Source organism: Astatotilapia calliptera, chromosome 13 (assembly GCF_900246225.1).
Source record: "Astatotilapia calliptera chromosome 13, fAstCal1.2, whole genome shotgun sequence".
Classification (NCBI taxonomy): Eukaryota; Metazoa; Chordata; class Actinopteri; order Cichliformes; family Cichlidae; genus Astatotilapia; species Astatotilapia calliptera.
In genome coordinates, this window is record NC_039314.1 from 818,528 (window position 1) to 837,431 (window position 18,904).

Consider the following 18,904-nt stretch of genomic DNA (forward strand, 5'->3'; position numbering starts at 1 on the left):
GGTTGGACTTTGTTGAAAAAAGTCTCAAATCCATAAATCTTTGATGCTTATGCTTCAAATGGATGATGATTAACAAGATCTTGCTAACTCAGCTGCACATTAAATGACATCAATGCAAACATACATCTTTTACATATGATTGGAAATGGTTACAATCAAACTGCACTGTATGCTAAAGATGTTTGTCGCAGTCCTCAAACTCAGCTAAATCATTTGGAATTAAGCTGTTTGATTGTACGTCATACTCCTTAGTTGTTTGTCAGTCTTGTGTTACCTTCATTAATGTGCTGTATTTTTTTGTCCTGCAGGTATTCAGTGGAGTTTCATAAATAACAGCCTCCAGTCTCAGAACTCCAGCAGGTCAGCCAAAGGCAGCAGCAGCCTGGATCGCCTGTACTCACGCAAAATCCGTAAGCAACTTGTCCATCACAAGCAGGTAAATGTGTCCCATTTCAAAAGCAGCACACCTTCATATTTGTTTTTCTCAATTTTTAAGTGGTTAATTAAAACTTGATTTGAAATTTGCATTTGTTAGAATCAGGTTAGGGATTGTTTCCTATATTGGAATGCATCCAACAAGTAGATATTTCTGGAGTGATACTTTTACAGTACATAAACTTATTGTGGCCTTTTCATTGCAGCAGCTAAATCTATTGAAAGCAAAACAGAAGGCTCTGGTGGAGCAGATCGAGAAGGAGAAGATCCAGAGCAACAAAGGCTCCTCCTACAAACTGTTGGTGGAACAAGCCAAGCTGAAACAAGCTACATCCAAGGTGAGCAGCTCACCACACACTCAAAAAGATTAGGCTGTGAAGGAGGGCTGCAACTAAATCTGCCATTTCTTCTTTGATTAGTTGATTAGTCAGTGATTATTTCAGTAGCTTGCTGAGGGCAAACCTCCTGTTCTCCTGTTCCAGTACCTACTCCACCTGTGAATATCACCCTTTTGTCTCATCCCAATTCTGTGCATCACGGAGATTAATTTTCAATACTACAACTTGTTAATTTTTTCCTTTTTCAGCACTTTAAAGACCTGATCCGTCTGCGGCGGACAGCTGAATGGCCCCGTTCCACATTGGATACAGAGTCCACAACAGCCAAAGAAGCCCCAGAAGTAGAACCTCTGCCCTTCACTTTATCTCATGAACGCTGTATCTCTGTGGTGCAGAAGCTGGCCCTCTTTCTCCTCTCCATGGATTTCACCTGCCATGCTGATCTGCTGCTCTTTGTCTGCAAAGTATTTATCTAACACTGGGAGTTAATCTAACACTGGGAATATATATACACAAATTTGACAGTCTAAAACTACAAATATTTATCTTATTTGTTTAGGTCCTGGCTAGGATAGCCAACGCCACAAGGCCCACAATCCACTTGTGCGAAGTGGTGTCTGAGCAGCAGCTAGAACGCCTGCTTCTCTTGCTTGTGGGAACGGATTTTAACCGGGGGGACATCTCCTGGGGAGGCGCCTGGGCACAATATTCCCTCACGTGTATGCTACAGGACATCCTGGCTGGTGTGTTTTCAGCTTAGCGTTACATTTGTTTGAATCTGATTAAAACGCACTGTTTGTGAGGCGAGCGGGTGACATATTAAATCTTGTGTGAAGCTGAACATTTAGTTTGGCACATTGTTGTTGCTGGAGTTTCAATTTGGCTTTAGAGCAGATTATTGTACCAATTGTTGTTGTTTTTTTAATCTCTTTGAAAGTTGGGGAATTATATTTGTATGTTCTCACATTAGCTTGAGCAAAAAACGTGGTGTGCAGACTTTGGTGCACATATTTGTTTCAACAGGGTCCTTTTCTTTTTTTGTCTCTAACTTTTTCCAACTGTAACATTTTTTTACTTTAGTTTTGACATAGTACCATTTTCACAGAGCCACTGGTGTGGTTGTACAATGTTTACAGAGCACATTTCACAAGCTTTTATCAAAGCAATAATATAGAATATAATGAGGCACATTAAGCACATGGATTGTAAATTTTCTTATTGTTATTGATGTAAAAATTAGACTTGTTATTCAGATTTTCTGTTTCATGTATGGTGTCCTTTAACAACTTCATCTTCATTAAGTCGGTGCATGTCTGGTGTACTTGAACATGTATTCTTCTCAGGTGAACTGCTGTCTCCAGGCTCTCTAGATGTCATGGATGAGGTGGTGGTGTGTGAGGAAGCCGGGACATCGTCCTCCTCTGCGGGAGCAGATTCGGAGGACTCGCTGTCCCAGCCAGCACCCATCCCCCTGGTAGAGAGCATTGATGAGGCCCTTGTGCCTGATATCATCGCAGGTACTACCGGGACCTCCTCAGTATTCCAAAGTGCGTGGGTAGCCCTCTATAACACCCCCCCCCCCCCCCCCCCCACACACACACACACACACACACACACACACACTTACACTGACTTGAGTGACAAGTTTATTGTTTTTTCTCACAGTGTGTTGTTATTATTTGTAGCTATTATGAATTGGAGTGAGCAGTTCAGGCATAGTTCCAGCCAGTTTTAGGCCTTTAATTTTTGCACAATTTCAGTGTGTATTTTATTTTTCCTTGTGCCAGTTTACCTCACAGGGTGAGCAGGCAACTATATTCAGCAAGGCTAAATGCAGTGAACTAGCTAAAAAAAAACTACTCCCATACAAGACTACAGTTTTAGCTGGATTGGGGTTAAAATTGTCTACAGATGTGAGAGATTTTCTTGCTTGTATGTTTTTGTAATGTGCGTGCTTGGCAATATTAAAGCTGTTTTCACTATCCAAAGGTGCTCCACCTCTGTCATCTTTGGAAAAAGATAAAGACATAGACTTTGACTTACTACAAGACCTGATGGATGTTGATATTGATCCTTTAGATATTGATTTGGAAAAAGATCCACTTGCTGCCAAAGTGTTTAAGGTATGTGCATGATAACAAGCTACTTTCATTCTTTCTGTCATGTCTCTACTGGAAATTAATGCAGTGACACTCACTAAGGTTGGGTGATTGGACTAATTTATTGGCCATCGATGATAGGCTGGGCCTTTCACAGATCGTTTTTACAAGAGCTATTTATTTATTTATTTGCCCATGAGTAAGTTTGTTAGTAATGTTGGTTGAAGCTAGGAGAAACAGTCAACAGAAAAACTAAAAGCGCCGTTTTCGCAGCACCCTTTTCCAGCTGCAAGCAAATGCAGTGATTCATTTACTCAAACTCATACCAGAAAGAAAGACAGGCAGTAGCCTATGTTCAGAAAAACATGTTGTTGTTAAACCTGAAATAAAGGACTTTTTTCTCTTGCTTAAAATCACAGTTAAGATATAAACTAATGTTGCTGTAAGATCAAACAACCTGAAAAGAGTAACAAGCTATGTTTGTTAGCTAAGTGATCTAAAGCATCACAGAAAACGAACTCATTGCAAATGACGTTTTCAAAGTAATTCTTCTGCCTTCATTTGACTACTTTGAACTTGATGTAATTATTAAGGTTATGTTTGCTGTGGAAAACTAAAAAAGATTCAAAAGCAAATGTAGAAATGAATTCTGTCTGCAGACAGTTGATGTCCTTACATTTACCATCCCCTTTCTCATGTTCATCTTTAGCCCATCAGCAGCACGTGGTATGACTACTGGGGTGCTGACTATGGCACATATGGGTACAACCCATACATTGGGGGGGTTGGTATCCCAGTGTCCAAACCTCCAGTTGTTGCTGAAAAGCCAGGGTCGCAGGGTCTGTCAGTGTCCGTGTCACAGGGTGAGGAGAGGCCTAATTTTATCTTTTAGGGGTTTTTTTTCTCCAATATGGACCTGAACACATTTTCTGCATTCTTTCCATGCCACTTTTTGAGCTTCTGCCTCTGTTTCACAGCACTGGATGCCCGACTAGAAGTGGGCCTGGAGCAGCAGGCTGAGCTGATGCTAAAAATGATGGCAACTCTACAAGCGGACTCCATTCTACAAGCACTCACTTCCAGTTCATCCACAGGTAAATGAAGTAACAGTTTAAAAGTGAAGTGAAGCACACATTCTTTCCAGTGTTCCAGTGTTGGACTTGTGCTGATGGTCTGATACTGATTTTCTGTTGTGCTTATAGTGAGCCAGTCTTCCAATGGGACTGATGACTCCCTGCTCAGAGCTCTCCATAGTGGAGGCTCTCCCCCAAACAGCAGCCTGATAGTCCAGCCCTCATCCATCCCAATTCTGAGTGCCTGCTTCAACAAGCTCTTCTCCATGCTGCTGGTCCACCATGTACAGGTCAGAACAGCCACTAACTGGAATCACAGTTTAAGATGCTTTGATTCAGATGCTTAGTACTCAGGAGTACAAAGTCATTGGACCCACAAGATCAATTACTCTTACCTGCTGTTTAGTCCAATGCTCTACTTTAACTTCTTTTAGAGTAAATTTGAAGTATAATATCTAACTTGTAACTTAAAAGATTAAACAAACCTCTTTTTTCCCTTCTGAAACATGTCTGCACTTGAACAACCACACTGTACGGTGCTGTATTTATTAAACCTTGTAAATTGAACATCTGGAATGTACTGACAGAAAAGTGATTTTATTGGTTGGACTCTTCTGAAAGGACTTATTTTTAAATATAAGTGGTGACCACTGCAGAATTTTGTATGTATGACTTCGATAAAGAAGAGTAAGGGAACACCCACAGACACTAAATGTTATTTTCTCCACTCTCAGCTGGAATCCCTGCTGCAGCTCTGGCTAACGCTCAGTCTGAACACTTGTTCTGGGGGCAGCGAGGAGAGCGGGTCTGACATCTTTCTGTTCAATGCCAGCCGAGTGCCCACCATCCCGCTCAACCAAGGTTAGGGCTTTTCTACTCCGCTCTCTAATTTGGAGCTGTATGGAGTTTATATATGGTTACATTGCTTTATATTGTTCTTTTTTGTGTTTGTGTCTGTGTTCAGCATCCATCAGCAGTTTCCTAACCGTGCTGGCGTGGTACCCCAACACTTCCCTGAGAACATGGTGTCTGGTTCTGCACTCTCTCACTCTGATGACTAATATGCCAGCTTGCGGTCAGTACTCGACTCTTCACTGGTTTGTTTACCAGTGGATTTTCTTTTCACATTATTTTCAAATGACTCTGCAAGGGGTATCATTGAGAAAGTTGTTTAATAATGGATTGCATTTATATAGTGCTTTTCTAGGCACCCAAAGCACTGTGCAATTCCACTATTCGTTCACTCTCACATTCACACACTGGTCCAGGCAGACCACAGTTGTAGCCATATCGCACCATCGGCCCCTCTGGCCAACACCAGTAGGCGGTAGGGTAAAGTGTCTTGCCCAAGGACACAACAACCAGGACAGAGGTGGATCGAACCGGCAACCTTCCGGTTACAGATGAGCTTCCCAACCACCTGAACAACGGTTGCCCCCGTTTAAGCATTCTTGTATGTTTCTGTTTTCATGTTTATGAAAAAATGTTAAAAAATCCAAACTAATCCACCTTTTTATAGTGCACCCGCGTTTCTTTTCAGTCATTTCACTCGTTCAGCACATATCAACCCCACACATGTCCTGGCTTAAGACAACTCTGTTGACACGTTCAAGGCAGGTGACCTGTAATGACATATGTGCGACCCTCTTGGACATCTATAGTCCTATCACAGTCATTCCTCAGTTTGTACACTCTTCATCACGGTAACAACACCTCTGCTGAGTCGGGCTAGCTAGCTACTGTTAGTTAGCTCTGTTGTCTACCAACTTTAAGGTAGCCTTCATTGTTGTTAGCCATCACTGCTCGGTTGGAATGTGGGCTCCTTCAGCAGCACTAATGTTGAAGGTTTCCTGAGCATTGTTTCTTGCTTTGCGTTTTGATATGAGTATCAAATCCAAGCAAGCAAAGCAAAAATGTTGTGTTCACCCCTTTCCTCAGGTGTGTGGTTTCACTTTCCATGATAAGGTGTACCCTGTTTGCCTGGGGATTGTCCACACTAGGGTGGATTGGTTGAGCCCATAGTTTGTGACTTTTGCCGCCATGTCCCACATTTGGTTCTGAAAAGATGGGTGACGTTTGTGGATAAACTGCTTGAAAGATGGCTATAACATGGATTGACCCTCTCCTCTCCAAATTTAGGGAACATGCTTCATCTGAGTCAGATGATATCAGATTAAGCAATTGATGCCAGTCGATGCCCCAGCAAATAGATGACCACATGATGTATGTTGATGAGTTTCCCAAGTGAGAGACGAACTGTGCAAGAGCACTGGCCAACCTCAGTCTGAGTTAACCACTCAGCAGGATGACATGCTGGGCATCGGCCTGAATATGCATGGTATGTTAGAGGATGAGCTGTACCAGCCATGACAACATGTTTCCTGTTTTCTGCATCCACCTCAGAAAGTGGAATGATTCACAGGCGTTTTCCCTCAGAGCCAACAATGGTCAAAAGCTGCCTACCCATATTCCCAGATTTTAATGACACGGTTCGCTCAAGCAACTGTCTACCTGTGTCACTGTGTCCTGCTATAGACAGTATGTGGCGCTGAATGGTGTGGAAGTGGCTGGCTTAGTCAGTCCACCTCCTGCCGAGCCATTCCTGGTGGCTTAATAGTCCCACAACCGTTGGGGCCGTCCACTGTGAATGACTGTTAGTCCAATAATCTCACAGTTGACATTCAAACTCCAACTTAAATGGTCACCTTCCTTTGCACCACCACCGAAAAGCCAACCCTCTAAACTTCTACTCCCCCATTCATGCCTGCGCGTAGCCATGCCCCCGACACTTGCGCAGTAGGTTACATACATCTTAACATGATCCTTGTTGAACCATTGCATTGTAGGTGGCTTACAACAACGGCTATCAGCCACCTACATGCAATGGAGTCTTGCTATCCCTTGTCGTTTTTTTTTTGTTTTGTTTTTTTAACATCTTGGCTCTAATGTGTTGACTCGCATGATCAAAAGTGGGTCAGTGACCCTCAGGACTATGTCAAAGGGAACAGCTCACTAGGGATTAAATACCTGTGACTCTCTATCATTTGAGTAAGACATGAAATGTCTTCATAAACCTAAAAAAAGTCCAGCTGAACCCCCCCCCCCCCCCAGTTGTCTAGATTACCATAACCTGCTTTTATTATTATTATTATTACTATTTTGTTTAAAAAAAATAACTTCTGAAATTCTAGTCTCCAACAACGGGATGAGCTCTCAGGAAAGCACAGCTCAGCAGATGGTGTCTGATCCCAACCTGATCCATGTCTTGGTGCGCTTCCTGTCTGGCAGCAGCACCAATGGGACAAGCCAACACAGCTCTCAGGTGGGACCAACTGCCACCCAGGCCATGCACGAGTTCCTGAGCCGCCTGCAGGTTCACCTGTCCTCCACATGTCCACAGATGTTCAGCGAGTTCCTGCTCAAACTCATGCACATCTTGTCTACTGAGAGGTACATTTTCACTTTTTTAGTTGTTAGTGTACATTAGGTATAATCAATAATTTTGACAGTAAGTATAATGTTTAATGGTATGAGTGGTTCTAATTAATGGTTCTGAAACTCTCAGGGGTCCATTCCAGTCAGGCCAGGGTCCATTGGATGCCCAGGTGAAGCTGCTTGAGTTTACTCTAGAGCAAAATTTTGAGGTGGTGTCAGTGGCCACTATCACCTCAGTTATTGAGTCCATCACGTTCTTGGTTCACCACTACATTACCTGCTCAGATAAAGTGGTTTCTCGCAGTGGCTCAGACAGCTCAGTGGGAGCCAGAGCTTGTTTTGGGGGTCTGTTTGCCAACATAATCCGGCCAGGAGACGCAAAGGCAGTCTGTGGAGAAACCACACGTGACCAGCTAATGTTTGATCTTCTCAAGCTGGTGAATGTGCTGGTGCAACTACCTTTGTCTGGAGACAGAGAGTTCAGCGGGCGGCTGCCACCATCAGGCAGTGGAGCAGCTGATAGCAGTGTGTCTGATGAAGAGAAGGTCTGTGGCAGCAAAGAAAGTGTAGCTGGTGGATCAGCATCCAATCAGGGCCCTCCTGCAGGTGTGGCTGATCTGGTGCTTGCCAATCAGCAGATAATGAGCCAGATCTTGTCTGCGCTGGGCCAGTGCAACAGCAGCGCCATGGCCATGATCATAGGTAAGACAACTCTACAAAGAATTATGTGATCTACCAAATATTTCAGCACTCAGATTTTATGGTCTGTAGCCTCATTGTTGTTTGACTTAAACCATTCTCATAAACCTTGCTTCTGGAATTAAAAACACACATATCACCGAAATAGTACACAACGCACCAAATGGTGCACAAAGATAGTTTGAACAAAAGCCAGTGAACAAAGTTGAGTTTCTAGCAGGCAGAGAGCCTGATATTTTCTTGGTAAATGACAGCCAAAAATTGTGCAACATTAGCAGTAAATGTTGTTTTTACATCACCTGGCCACAAACTCTTAAGTGAAGCTGCAGTGGGATAGAAATATTAAGTGTTATGTTTAGGATGTTAAGCACGGTTTGTGCAGAAGCAGCCTCTTGGTCACAAAATACATTTGTGAGGTTAGCTTGAGTTATAACTAACTAAATTAGTAATGACAATTGTATACCAGTAGCCATCTAACATTAGCAGCACTACCATAAAACTCTGTAAGAGTAAGAATGCGTCTGATAAAATTTCACTTGTGGCTGAATTGTTCCTTTAACAAAGCACCAAACATATTTAAATGTATGTGGACAAGCATTGCCTATAACTATGAGCTGACTATTCTTGCTCTGTGTTCTGCAGGAGCCAGCGGTCTCCACCTGACTAAACATGAGAACTTCCACGGTGGTCTAGATGCCATCTCAGTGGGTGACGGCCTCTTCACCATCCTTACCACTCTGAGCAAGAGAGCCACCTCAGTCCAGGTCATGCTACAGCCCATCCTCACTTACATGGCTTGTGGTTATATGGGCAGACAGGTGAGCTTCATTCTGCTGGGGTCTGGCCTTTGATCATCTGAACAAATACAGAGCAGTGCTGACGCATATTTATTTATTTATTTATTTATTTATTTATTTATTTTCCTCCATCTTGTTATTGCACATTCTTTAGGGATCGCTCTCCACCTGTCAACTGTCAGAGCCTCTTCTGTGGTTCATACTTCGAGTGTTGGATACCAGTGAGGCTCTTAAGGCCTTCCATGACATGGGTGGGTGTATACACCTAATATCTGTATATTTCTTTGATTGTCAAAGCATTGTGTCCATAGTACTACCAAGACCTTACTCATAGTTTCAACATTCATGTCAGAGAGCCCCAAGCTTTAAGATTTGAATAGGTTTTAAAGTTTTGCTGTTGAGTTTCTTTGTAAACCAAGTATTTGAAGTACAAGTTACTCCCTCATCCATGTTTCTTAGCTTGCAGTTCCATCTTCCCAGCTTTTGTTTGCACATTGAGCCATATCTTGTTCAATAGAATAGTATTTAGCACAATTAGGTGTTAATGGTCATGGAAAAATATCTCCATAACCATTAAAACCCACATGGAGTTTAAGTCACAAAAGGTTCTTTTTGTTGATCAGCGCCCGAAGAGTCACCTGACATCTTTGTCACGCCACTGATTGTGGAAGGAATTGAAAAATTTAGCAAAGTCAGATTTTTTCAGTCGTTTCTAATTTTGTAGAAATTGAACATAGGTGCATTGCATAAGAATAGCAGTCAATGGTTTATGCTGTACTTGATGTATAAGAAAGCATAACTTTGTCTTTAACCAGGAGGTGTCCAGTTGATCTGTAACAACATGGTGACCAGCACTAGAGCCATTGTGAACACTGCACGCAGCATGGTGTCCACTATCATGAAATTCTTAGATACAGGTCCAGGAAAGACGGCAGATGGAAACCTCAAAGCCAGAGTGATGACATCGGAGCCGGACAATGCTGAGGGACTCCACAATTTTGCTCCTTTAGGTGCTTTCAGCTAATTTTGAATTCCATCACTCCATCTCATAGGACAATACCTGAATAAAATTGACAATCGTATTCCTACTCTTCTCTAATCTGCATGATCTGTGTTGCTTCCCAGGTACTATCACATCCAGCAGCCCAACAGCACAGCCTGCAGAGGTCCTCCTCCAGGCCACCCCTCCACACCGACGGGCCCGCTCCGCTGCCTGGTCTTACATCTTCTTGCCAGAGGAGGCCTGGTGTGATCTCACTATCCATCTTCCAGCTGCCGTGCTGCTGAAGGAGCTTCATATCCAGCCGCACCTAGCTTCTCTAGCTAGTGAGTAGGAATTTCTTTAAAGATGAGTGGGCCACAACCTCTCTTGAGATTTGTGTAAACCTGGTGACCAATAAATGTCTAACAGCTGTGCTTGCCACAAGGGTTTCTCAATCAACTACTAAGCCATTTTTTGCTTTGTGATTGAATACTCAACTCAATGACATGTCAGTGTCATTGAGTTGACATGTCATTGAGTTGAGTTGTAATTTTTTGTAATTACATAAAAATTACAAACTTTTATGTAATTTGTTTTTTCTGGAATTTTGGTTGATATTCTGTCTCAATTAAAATGAAACTACCAACAACTGTTCATTTCTAGTTAGTAAGCAAACTTAGAAATTCAGCCTGGGATAAAGGAATTATTTTCCCTACTGTAAATAAACTATACTAAAATGTTGGTCAAGAGGACACTGCTTTTCCCTTCACATTGAGCTAAATTCCTGTTAATTAAAAAAAAAAACAGTGGCAGACATTATGGTGTTTATTCAGTAATCTTCGTTTCACTTCAGGAGTTCACCCATTCATTTTCTGCCTTTCGTCTTACCAACCAGCCTGTCCCTCCTCGGTCTCAGTGGAGATCAGTGCTGATGGGGTCAACATGTTGCCGCTGTCCACGCCAGTCATCACGAGTGGCTTGACGTACATTAAGATCCAGCTGGTGAAAGCAGAGGTGGCTTCGGCTGTTTGTCTGAGGTTACATCGGCCTCGTGATGCCAGCAACCTGGGTCTCTCTCAGATCAAACTCTTGGGTCTGACAGCATTTGGTAACACCTCCTCTGCAACAGTCAATAACCCCTTTCTGCCTTCTGAGGACCAGGTCTCCAAAACAAGGTAATCATGATGCATCCTGTATGCAGTGTGTGTCTATATTTGGCTGTTGGTATGAACTTCTCCATCTCCCTGTACAGCATTGGTTGGCTGCGTCTTCTCCACCACTGCCTGACCCACGTCAGTGACTTGGAAGCCATGATGGCCAGTGCTGCAGCACCCACTGCCAACCTGCTGCAGACCTGCGCCGCACTGCTCATGTCACCTTACTGTGGCATGCACTCACCCAACATTGAGGCTGTGCTGGTCAAGATCGGCTTGCAATCCACACGCATTGGACTCAAACTCATCGACATTCTGCTGAGAAACTGTGCTGCGTCTGGCACCGACCCTGCCAGTGAGTCACTCATAGCTGAGTCACTACTGAGACGTGACTATATGTCCTTAAAAAGCATAAAAAACCCCCATTGAAAATAGCCACATTTATTACAATGAGAGATTATTAAATGATGTGGCGGTTTGAAAGATTAACAAGGTCAAGTTTCACATGTTGTTTTGCCATTTAGAAAGGTTTTTTCTAGCATTAATGAATCTGGTGCTGTATTGTTTTTGCGCTGTGTGATTGCAATACATATAGCTGTAAATGTGATCTTATCTTATTATCTTATCTGTCTGGTGTTTTGTCTTGAATTTTTTTTGTAAATATTTATCTGATATTGCATTATCCAAATACATTTGGTTTAACTACATTTTATGGGGCAAAAATACAAAATATTTGTTAGTGGTCTGATTATTAATTACAGACCACTTGTGATTCTTAGCCTTAGTAAAGTGTTGAAATTGTTGTGTAAAGCAATGGATTTAACAAGACATTACACAATACACAGTGCAATGTTAAACTAACCACTTCCCAGTAAACCTGTTAATATTTGGACTGTGGAAGAATTTTCTGACACATGTGCATCATGTTCTGGGCAGGCAGCATGACTTTGTCAGCATTTTTATTTTTAAAAATGTTTCAATAATTTAACATCATCAAAAAATGTACTGTTTCTTTAAAGATTTGAACAGTCCTCTGCTGTTTGGACGACTAAACGGCCTTTCCTCAGATTCCACCATAGACATTCTATACCAGCTGGGCACCACACAGGACGCAGGGACCAAAGACAGGTACTCCTCCGTCTTTGCCACGACTCAACACTCCCCCTTTAGGTTCTCTCAAAGTGCATCAACTGATGAGAAACAGTCTCCCGTCAAGGTGATATTCCGGACAGACTCATAAGCTGATAGTAAAAAGTGTCCTTTCACTCTCCTTTTCATTTTTTTTTTTGTCTTTTTACTGTCATCTCATTGTTTGTTGCATATAAATTCTGCCCCAAGGTGGTTCTCACTAAGAAATTGAGGACCTTTTTTATGTAAAAAAAACAAACAAACAGAAAAAACATTACCGTGCCCAGCACTTGAGCCATTTGACTTATTTGTCAAATCTCTGAATTCTAAACCTCCAGGATCCAGGCTCTTCTGCAGTGGGTCCATGACTCTTCCCATGTGGCAGCCCATAAGATGAGTGGTCCAATGGGATACATTGGGCATGCTGCTGGCTCTTCCTCTGCTTCATCAAGGGAGTATGGTCTCCTTATGCCATCGCCCTCCCACCTGCACTGTGTGGCAGCCATCCTCTGGCACAGCTATGAGTTGCCTGTCGACTATGACCTGCCTACACTGCTCAACAGAGAGCTCTTTGAGTCAGTCCAGTGTCTTGTAGTTATTACACATGCATGTAGTTGGATTCATTAGTGGGTTTAAACAATATTCTTCTTAGCAGATTTATTACTGATTCCATTCTTTTCTTTGCTGTTCCCTTCAGGTTGCTGTATAACTGGTCCATGTCGCTGCCATGCAACATTGTGCTGAAGAAGGCCGTGGACAGCTTGTTGTGTTCCATGTGTCACATCCATCCCAGCTACTTCTCCTTGCTAATGTCCTGGATGGGGATTGTCTCACCACCCATCGCCACTCACTCTCAGGCTCAGCAGCGACGTCTTGCCATGACTGATGATGGCAAAAAGCAGCATGATGCTAACACCACTGCGGCGGGACTTACCGACGACTCCAAGCATGCCAGGCCACACATTAATCTGTCAGAATCCCAGCTAACCACACTAGCGGCTGCCTCCCAGTCACCAGGAGCAATAGAGCAGCTGCTGGATTCAGGCTTGCCCTCGCTGTTGGTTCGCAGCTTGGCTCAGTTCTGTTTCAGCCTCCTGGCCAGTGCAGACCTGCCTTTGCCCGCTGGTCAGGCCGAGAGACGACACCATCATCACCACTTTCACTCGTCCTCACACAATCGCCCGCCTCTCTCGGCAGAGCTGGCTGCTCCAGTGCTCCGGTTTCTCACAGAAGTAGGCAACAGTCACACCATGAAGGACTGGCTGGGAGGACCAGAGGTCAACCCACTGTGGACGGCACTGCTGTTCCTACTGTGCCACTCCAGTGCCAGTGCTGGGGCCAATGCTGGCTGTCAGCCTGGATTTGCTGCAGGTTCTCCTCCATCCCAACCTCAGCCTTTAGGCTCACGCTTCTCCTTGGCCTCCTCAGGGCAGACAGGAGGACTCACCACCCAGCAGAGGACAGCACTGGAGAATGCCACTGTGGCCTTCTTTCTCCAGTGTATCTCCTGCCACCCTAACAACCAGCGCCTTATGGCACAGGTCCTCTTACTAGTTATTATAGATGAAATAATAATAAAAATTAAAATAATAATGTTTTTCTTTTAACTTGTTAGATGTAGATTTGCACACATAATTAGACAAACGTGTTATTTAATGATTGCTAGTTGGTAAGCTAATTTATTTATAAATTGAAATTCAAATGTAGATATTCATTGGTTTCGGTCTTGGTTTTTAAGACTTCTGTCTTTGGCTGCAGGTTCTCTGTGAACTCTTCCAATCAGCACCTCAGCGAGGCAATGTACCTGTCTCTGGAAACATCTCAGGCTTCATTCGAAGACTGTTTCTGCAGCTCATGCTGGAGGATGAGAAGGTCACAGTCTTCCTACAGTCTCCCTGTCCGGTGGGTAACTCAATTATGTGGTCAACAGCGTTGCTCAGAAGTTTTACACAAACTATTGTGCTTTTTCTTAAATAAATGTTATTTCATTAAAGACTTTGAAATGAGGATGTGACATACAGCAAATGCCTGATGAAGTACTTGCTGTGAGCTTAAGGTGGCAGTGCAGCAGTATGAAGCATATGTTTGTTTGTTTTTTTCTGTATCACAACGGTCCCTTCACACTGATTCATGCCTGGCATTATGTGTTCTCAGTTACACCCTAATGGTTTATACTTTCTACTGCTCAGTTGCTGACTGTTACAAAAGCTTTGGAGACATGAGTGCCTGGAAGCATTGTATGGAGAAATTGGTTAATTACCCAAAGCAAGTCATTTTTCATTCATCTAGCTGAAATATCTCAATAATTGAGTAAATTTAGTGCAAACATTTATGGATTCCAGGTACTAAAGGTGATGTGATTTGAAAAAGGCATAAAGTTCTGGGCAACTTTGTTTAGGGCCAAATTGCGACACCTACTTAACAAAAGATGCTCAGACTAGGGCAGCTGTTTCAGTGATTCGCATGAGGCGTACAGCCTGCACCATGCAGTGAAGTCCCAAAAACTACAAAATTAAGAAAACCTTGGGGGTGGCCAAGATGATAGAAAGATGTCAGAACACACAGTGCTTTGTATGTTACAGAGAAATGGACTATTTGGCTGTAGACCAGAAAACAGCTAAATAGTCCCATATTGACAGCAAGTACAATATACTCTTTATGTTTAGTTTCTGCAGCTAACCTGATTGTGGTGTTTTCTTTTTTCCTTTCCTCCTCCTCAGTTATACAAAGGACGGATCAATGCAACCAGCCACATGATCCAGCATCCCATGTATGGAGCAGGCCACAAGTACCGCACCCTTCATCTACCAATTTCCACCACATTGGCTGAAGTCTTGGACCGGGTTTCTGGTATGTTTCAAGACAGAAAATTTCTCATTACAACAACAACAACAACCACATAAAGACTTCACTGCTCATAGTATGTACCAGTACATGTAGATGTTCCTGCCTTCAGGTTACACTTGCATTGTAACTGATGGAAAATGTCTTCTCTGCTCTTGACTTGAATGAGATTGCATGCTCTTTGTTTGGGAACCACAACACTGTATAGTATTCACTGACCTTTTTTGACCTCCTTTTCTTCTTTCCCCTCGCACCTTTTTTTCCCGTCCTGGGTGGTCCATAAAAAAAAAAAAAAAAAATTCCCTGTGCATCTCCTCTTAGCTCCAGAAAGCTTGAGAGGGGAGGTGTAATGGAGTCATCTTGACCACCTCAGCTGGCTCCTTTCAGTGCAAATAAGCAAAAGCTCAGTTCCAAGCTTTCTCAAGTCATTCCAAAACACAAAACTGTTCCAGGACTCTACAGTCCAATTAATTTTTTCAACAAATCTACTTTTCCATCAACGTTTGATTAAATATTTTTTCTTTTTTTTTAAAATCAGTTTTGAGAGTTACAAGATTTCAGAAAATTTAAGCTCTTGCTTGTTCAGACATCTTTTAGAAGTCTTTGTTTTTGCCTCCATCAAGTCCTTATGTAAAGTTTTGTCAGTGAAACATCTTTCTATTTTTTTTTTTCTTCTTCCAGTTATTCTTTTCCTTGAAGAAAAGATGCTCATTCTTACACTCACATGAAAATGTCCTACTATAGCATAAATTTTCTCCTACCAGTATCGATTGGAAATCTTTCTTGGTGTAATAAAACATTTCTTTTAGCTTTTGAGAATGCTGTATAGAAACTCCGTCATGCTAGCTAGCACGCAGTACGAGTTATTGTAACTGACTGTAAAAAGTCAGCATAACGAAAATAAACTCCACCTAAACTTGGTTTATATCTGACCAGATAGACTGCAGATCATAACTTCTTACCTGAAGTTCAGTTCACCTGACACTCAGACCGGCGGCCGCCTCGGGTCTCTCCTCCTCCTGCCTCACCTTCCCTCATCTACCCACTGGCCTCTGTGGAAGCCCCGCCATAGCCACCACCAAACAACTGAGTTATTTTTACACATCGGCCAACATCTAGCCAATCCACCACCTCTCATTGTTCATGCCGTTACAAATTTAAAAAAAAAAAAAAAGCACTTTGGGTGCCTTGAAAAGCACTATATAAATGCAATCCATTATTATTATTATTATTATTATTATTATTATTATTATTAAAAAAAAATCATCTGCCCATAAAAACGAAAAATCACCATCGGGCATACCGGGCGATGGCCAGTCCAGCTATGTCTTGCAGTAACAGTGGCTGTTTTCATATTTGCAAACTCATGAAGCCAGGAGGCCATTTTGGAAGAGTTTGGAGGAGAAATACACAATTGTTGTGCCAATAGAAACTGTTTGAATGTAAGCATTTGACAGATGAAGGAAGCTGATGTACGGGGAATATGTTTGCAAATTGTAATAGGAAAATCAAATTATGTTTTTGTGTGCTCTAAATATGTTAGACCATAAAAGTTTCACACTAAATTATTGTCAAATAATGGTTTGAAGCCTCTAAACTAGCTTCAATAATATTGTCTTGCCTCACAGCTCGCAAATGTGTACTTCACTGTCCTGTACAAACTTGCACTGTGTTAAACAGGACAAGGCAACTGCTTCGGTTAAGCTTCCCATTGGAGCATTCCTCCTTTGGTCTCTCTTTGAATTTTAAACACCATCTTGAAGTAAATATGTTGTAACAAGTTTGTAGCACAGCAAACATAAATTACAGCATATCCCGCTGAACACTGTATTGTCAGTGTTAGTTTACTGTCTGATTCCTATTGCATATTTATCAAAGTATCTTGTTTACAATTCTTTGTTCAGTGAATGTGAAACGTAGTAATCCTTCTCTTAATTTCAGAAGTAAGTTTATTCCCAGAGATGTGTGCTCATTAAAGGTAGTATCAACAGTAGTGATAAAATAAATGGCAGAAATTACATTCTTACCACCAACACAGAATTTGGGAGTTGATACTTAAGTCCAAAAATACACTTCTCTTTCAGTCTTCTGGCCGTGGTTATCCAATGAGCAATCGTTACATTACCCTGGATAAGAGACATTAAACATTCATTTAGACTTAACATTGGTCCATAACCAAAATGCTACCGAACAGTCAGACTTTGCTAATTTTGTATCACTGAAAGTGAAAAAGATACTTAAAATTGGTCCCTGCCTCTAGTTTTTAAGGTATGCTAATAGGTCCATTCTAAGACTGAAATGTGAAACCTTTTGGGTGGCTGTGCTCAGGAGGTCGAACAGGTCATCTACCAGCTGGAAGTTTTGTTGTTTGATCGTGGCTGCTGCATGCAAACATATCCTTTGGCAAGGTACTGCTTTGGGAGTTACTTAACCCTTAGATTCATAATCCGGTGGAGTAAAAACCTATGTGAATGGTAAATGGACTGGTTCTTTATATAGTGCTTTTCTACTCTTGAGCACTCAAAGGGCTTTTATGTTGGATAGAAAGCACGTGGGCGTAGGAAAAAAGTGATCATGTGACTCTGTGAATGAAGCATGTTGTATAAAACACTTAGAAATGCTCTACTAGAGGAACCCCAAAAGTTGATTCAAAAGCATCGTAGTATGTAGTAATATTCAGATGGGCACTCTCTCTTAAGTATTCTGCCACTTTTGTTTAAAATAGAGTCTTATGGATTGAATTATACAAGTATAAAAGGCAATTGAGGGCAGCATAGTGGCACAGTGATGGGGAGTTTGCATATTTGCAAGTTCTCTCTGTGTTTGCATGGGTTCTCTGGCTTTCTTCCACAGTCCAAAGACAGATGCAGTTGGTGGGATTAGGTTAATTGGTGAATCTAGTTGTCAATATGAATCGTTGTTTTTGTCTCTATGGCTACGTTCACACTGCAGGTGAAAGCGCATCAAATCCGATTTTTTTGACCCTATGCGACCCATATCCGATCATGGTGTGACAGTGTGAACGGCACAAATCCGATATTTTCAAATCCAATCTGGGTCACTTTCGTATGTGGTGCTGAATCCGATACATATCCGATGTTTCAGAAAGCGACTGCTGTTTCAATGGTCATGTCGCATTAAATCCGTCTTTTACATCACTGACACAAGACAGACGCCAATTATCAGCTCCGGAGAAGACATCGTGAACGCTTCCTGTCCATCCAGTGAAACTGTTGGGAAGACAACGTTGGAGAAACGTGAACATTTTATATGTTCTGTATAATCTGCAGATTCTGACAGAAATCTGCAGCTATCCTTGGAAGCACAGCTCCTCTAAAACAGCAATAAGGATCATTATTAGGTTATCTACATTATTATGTAAATAACAAATAACTTAAAGCAAAATTTGGGAAATGTAAAGTCCGAAGTCTTTATATTAAGGGCCATCAGTCAAACAATACTGTTTGCTCTGGGTCTAAACAGAGCCGTTGTGTGTGTGACGTCTTCTTTTGTGCATGCGGGCCACTTTGAGCGTTCACACTAGAGTGCGTTTGCTGTCGCATTTTATTTGTAGTGTGAACGAGCAGACAAAAAAATCTGATTTGATCAAAAAATCTGAATTGAGCATTAAGACCTGCAGTGTGAACGTAGCCTATGTGTTGGCCCTGCGACAGACTGGCAACCTGCACCCTGCCTCTTGCCTTATGGTAGTTGGGATAGGCTGGATAAGCGGAAGAGAATGGATGGATGAAATGCAATTGTAAAGTTTGGGTTGGGTGGGTTGGTTGGGACTTATGCTGGCTGGTGTCCTTTGCCCCCCGGTCCTTTACAAAGTGGAATTGGACCTTAACTATCTCTGTTCTTTTAATGTGCAGCAGTAGCTTGGCACATGCAAGATTTAGAATAGCTTCATTTACATA

At 42.2% G+C, this 18,904-nt stretch overlaps 1 protein-coding gene across 4 annotated transcripts in view; it reads left to right on the forward strand.

The window, feature by feature from the left end:
* The window catches only part of birc6 (baculoviral IAP repeat containing 6), a 132,627-nt gene that overhangs the window by 57,222 nt on the left and 56,501 nt on the right, over nt 1-18,904 (forward strand). Inside the window, exons 33-56 of one of the 4 annotated variants that reach the window (XM_026190469.1) lie at nt 309-436; nt 642-773; nt 1,022-1,237; nt 1,333-1,516; nt 2,117-2,320; nt 2,763-2,896; nt 3,582-3,735; nt 3,850-3,966; nt 4,075-4,235; nt 4,680-4,806; nt 4,910-5,020; nt 7,137-7,395; nt 7,511-8,082; nt 8,722-8,897; nt 9,031-9,127; nt 9,692-9,886; nt 10,002-10,202; nt 10,754-11,033; nt 11,111-11,367; nt 12,032-12,140; nt 12,479-12,715; nt 12,838-13,681; nt 13,899-14,042; nt 14,861-14,990. In XM_026190469.1, the coding sequence (XP_026046254.1) occupies nt 309-436; nt 642-773; nt 1,022-1,237; nt 1,333-1,516; nt 2,117-2,320; nt 2,763-2,896; nt 3,582-3,735; nt 3,850-3,966; nt 4,075-4,235; nt 4,680-4,806; nt 4,910-5,020; nt 7,137-7,395; nt 7,511-8,082; nt 8,722-8,897; nt 9,031-9,127; nt 9,692-9,886; nt 10,002-10,202; nt 10,754-11,033; nt 11,111-11,367; nt 12,032-12,140; nt 12,479-12,715; nt 12,838-13,681; nt 13,899-14,042; nt 14,861-14,990 (5,169 nt within the window). The remainder of the gene's footprint in view (nt 1-308; nt 437-641; nt 774-1,021; nt 1,238-1,332; nt 1,517-2,116; nt 2,321-2,762; nt 2,897-3,581; nt 3,736-3,849; nt 3,967-4,074; nt 4,236-4,679; nt 4,807-4,909; nt 5,021-7,136; nt 7,396-7,510; nt 8,083-8,721; nt 8,898-9,030; nt 9,128-9,691; nt 9,887-10,001; nt 10,203-10,753; nt 11,034-11,110; nt 11,368-12,031; nt 12,141-12,478; nt 12,716-12,837; nt 13,682-13,898; nt 14,043-14,860; nt 14,991-18,904) is intronic. The other 3 variants (XM_026190473.1, XM_026190472.1, XM_026190471.1) reach the window with 3 other exon arrangements.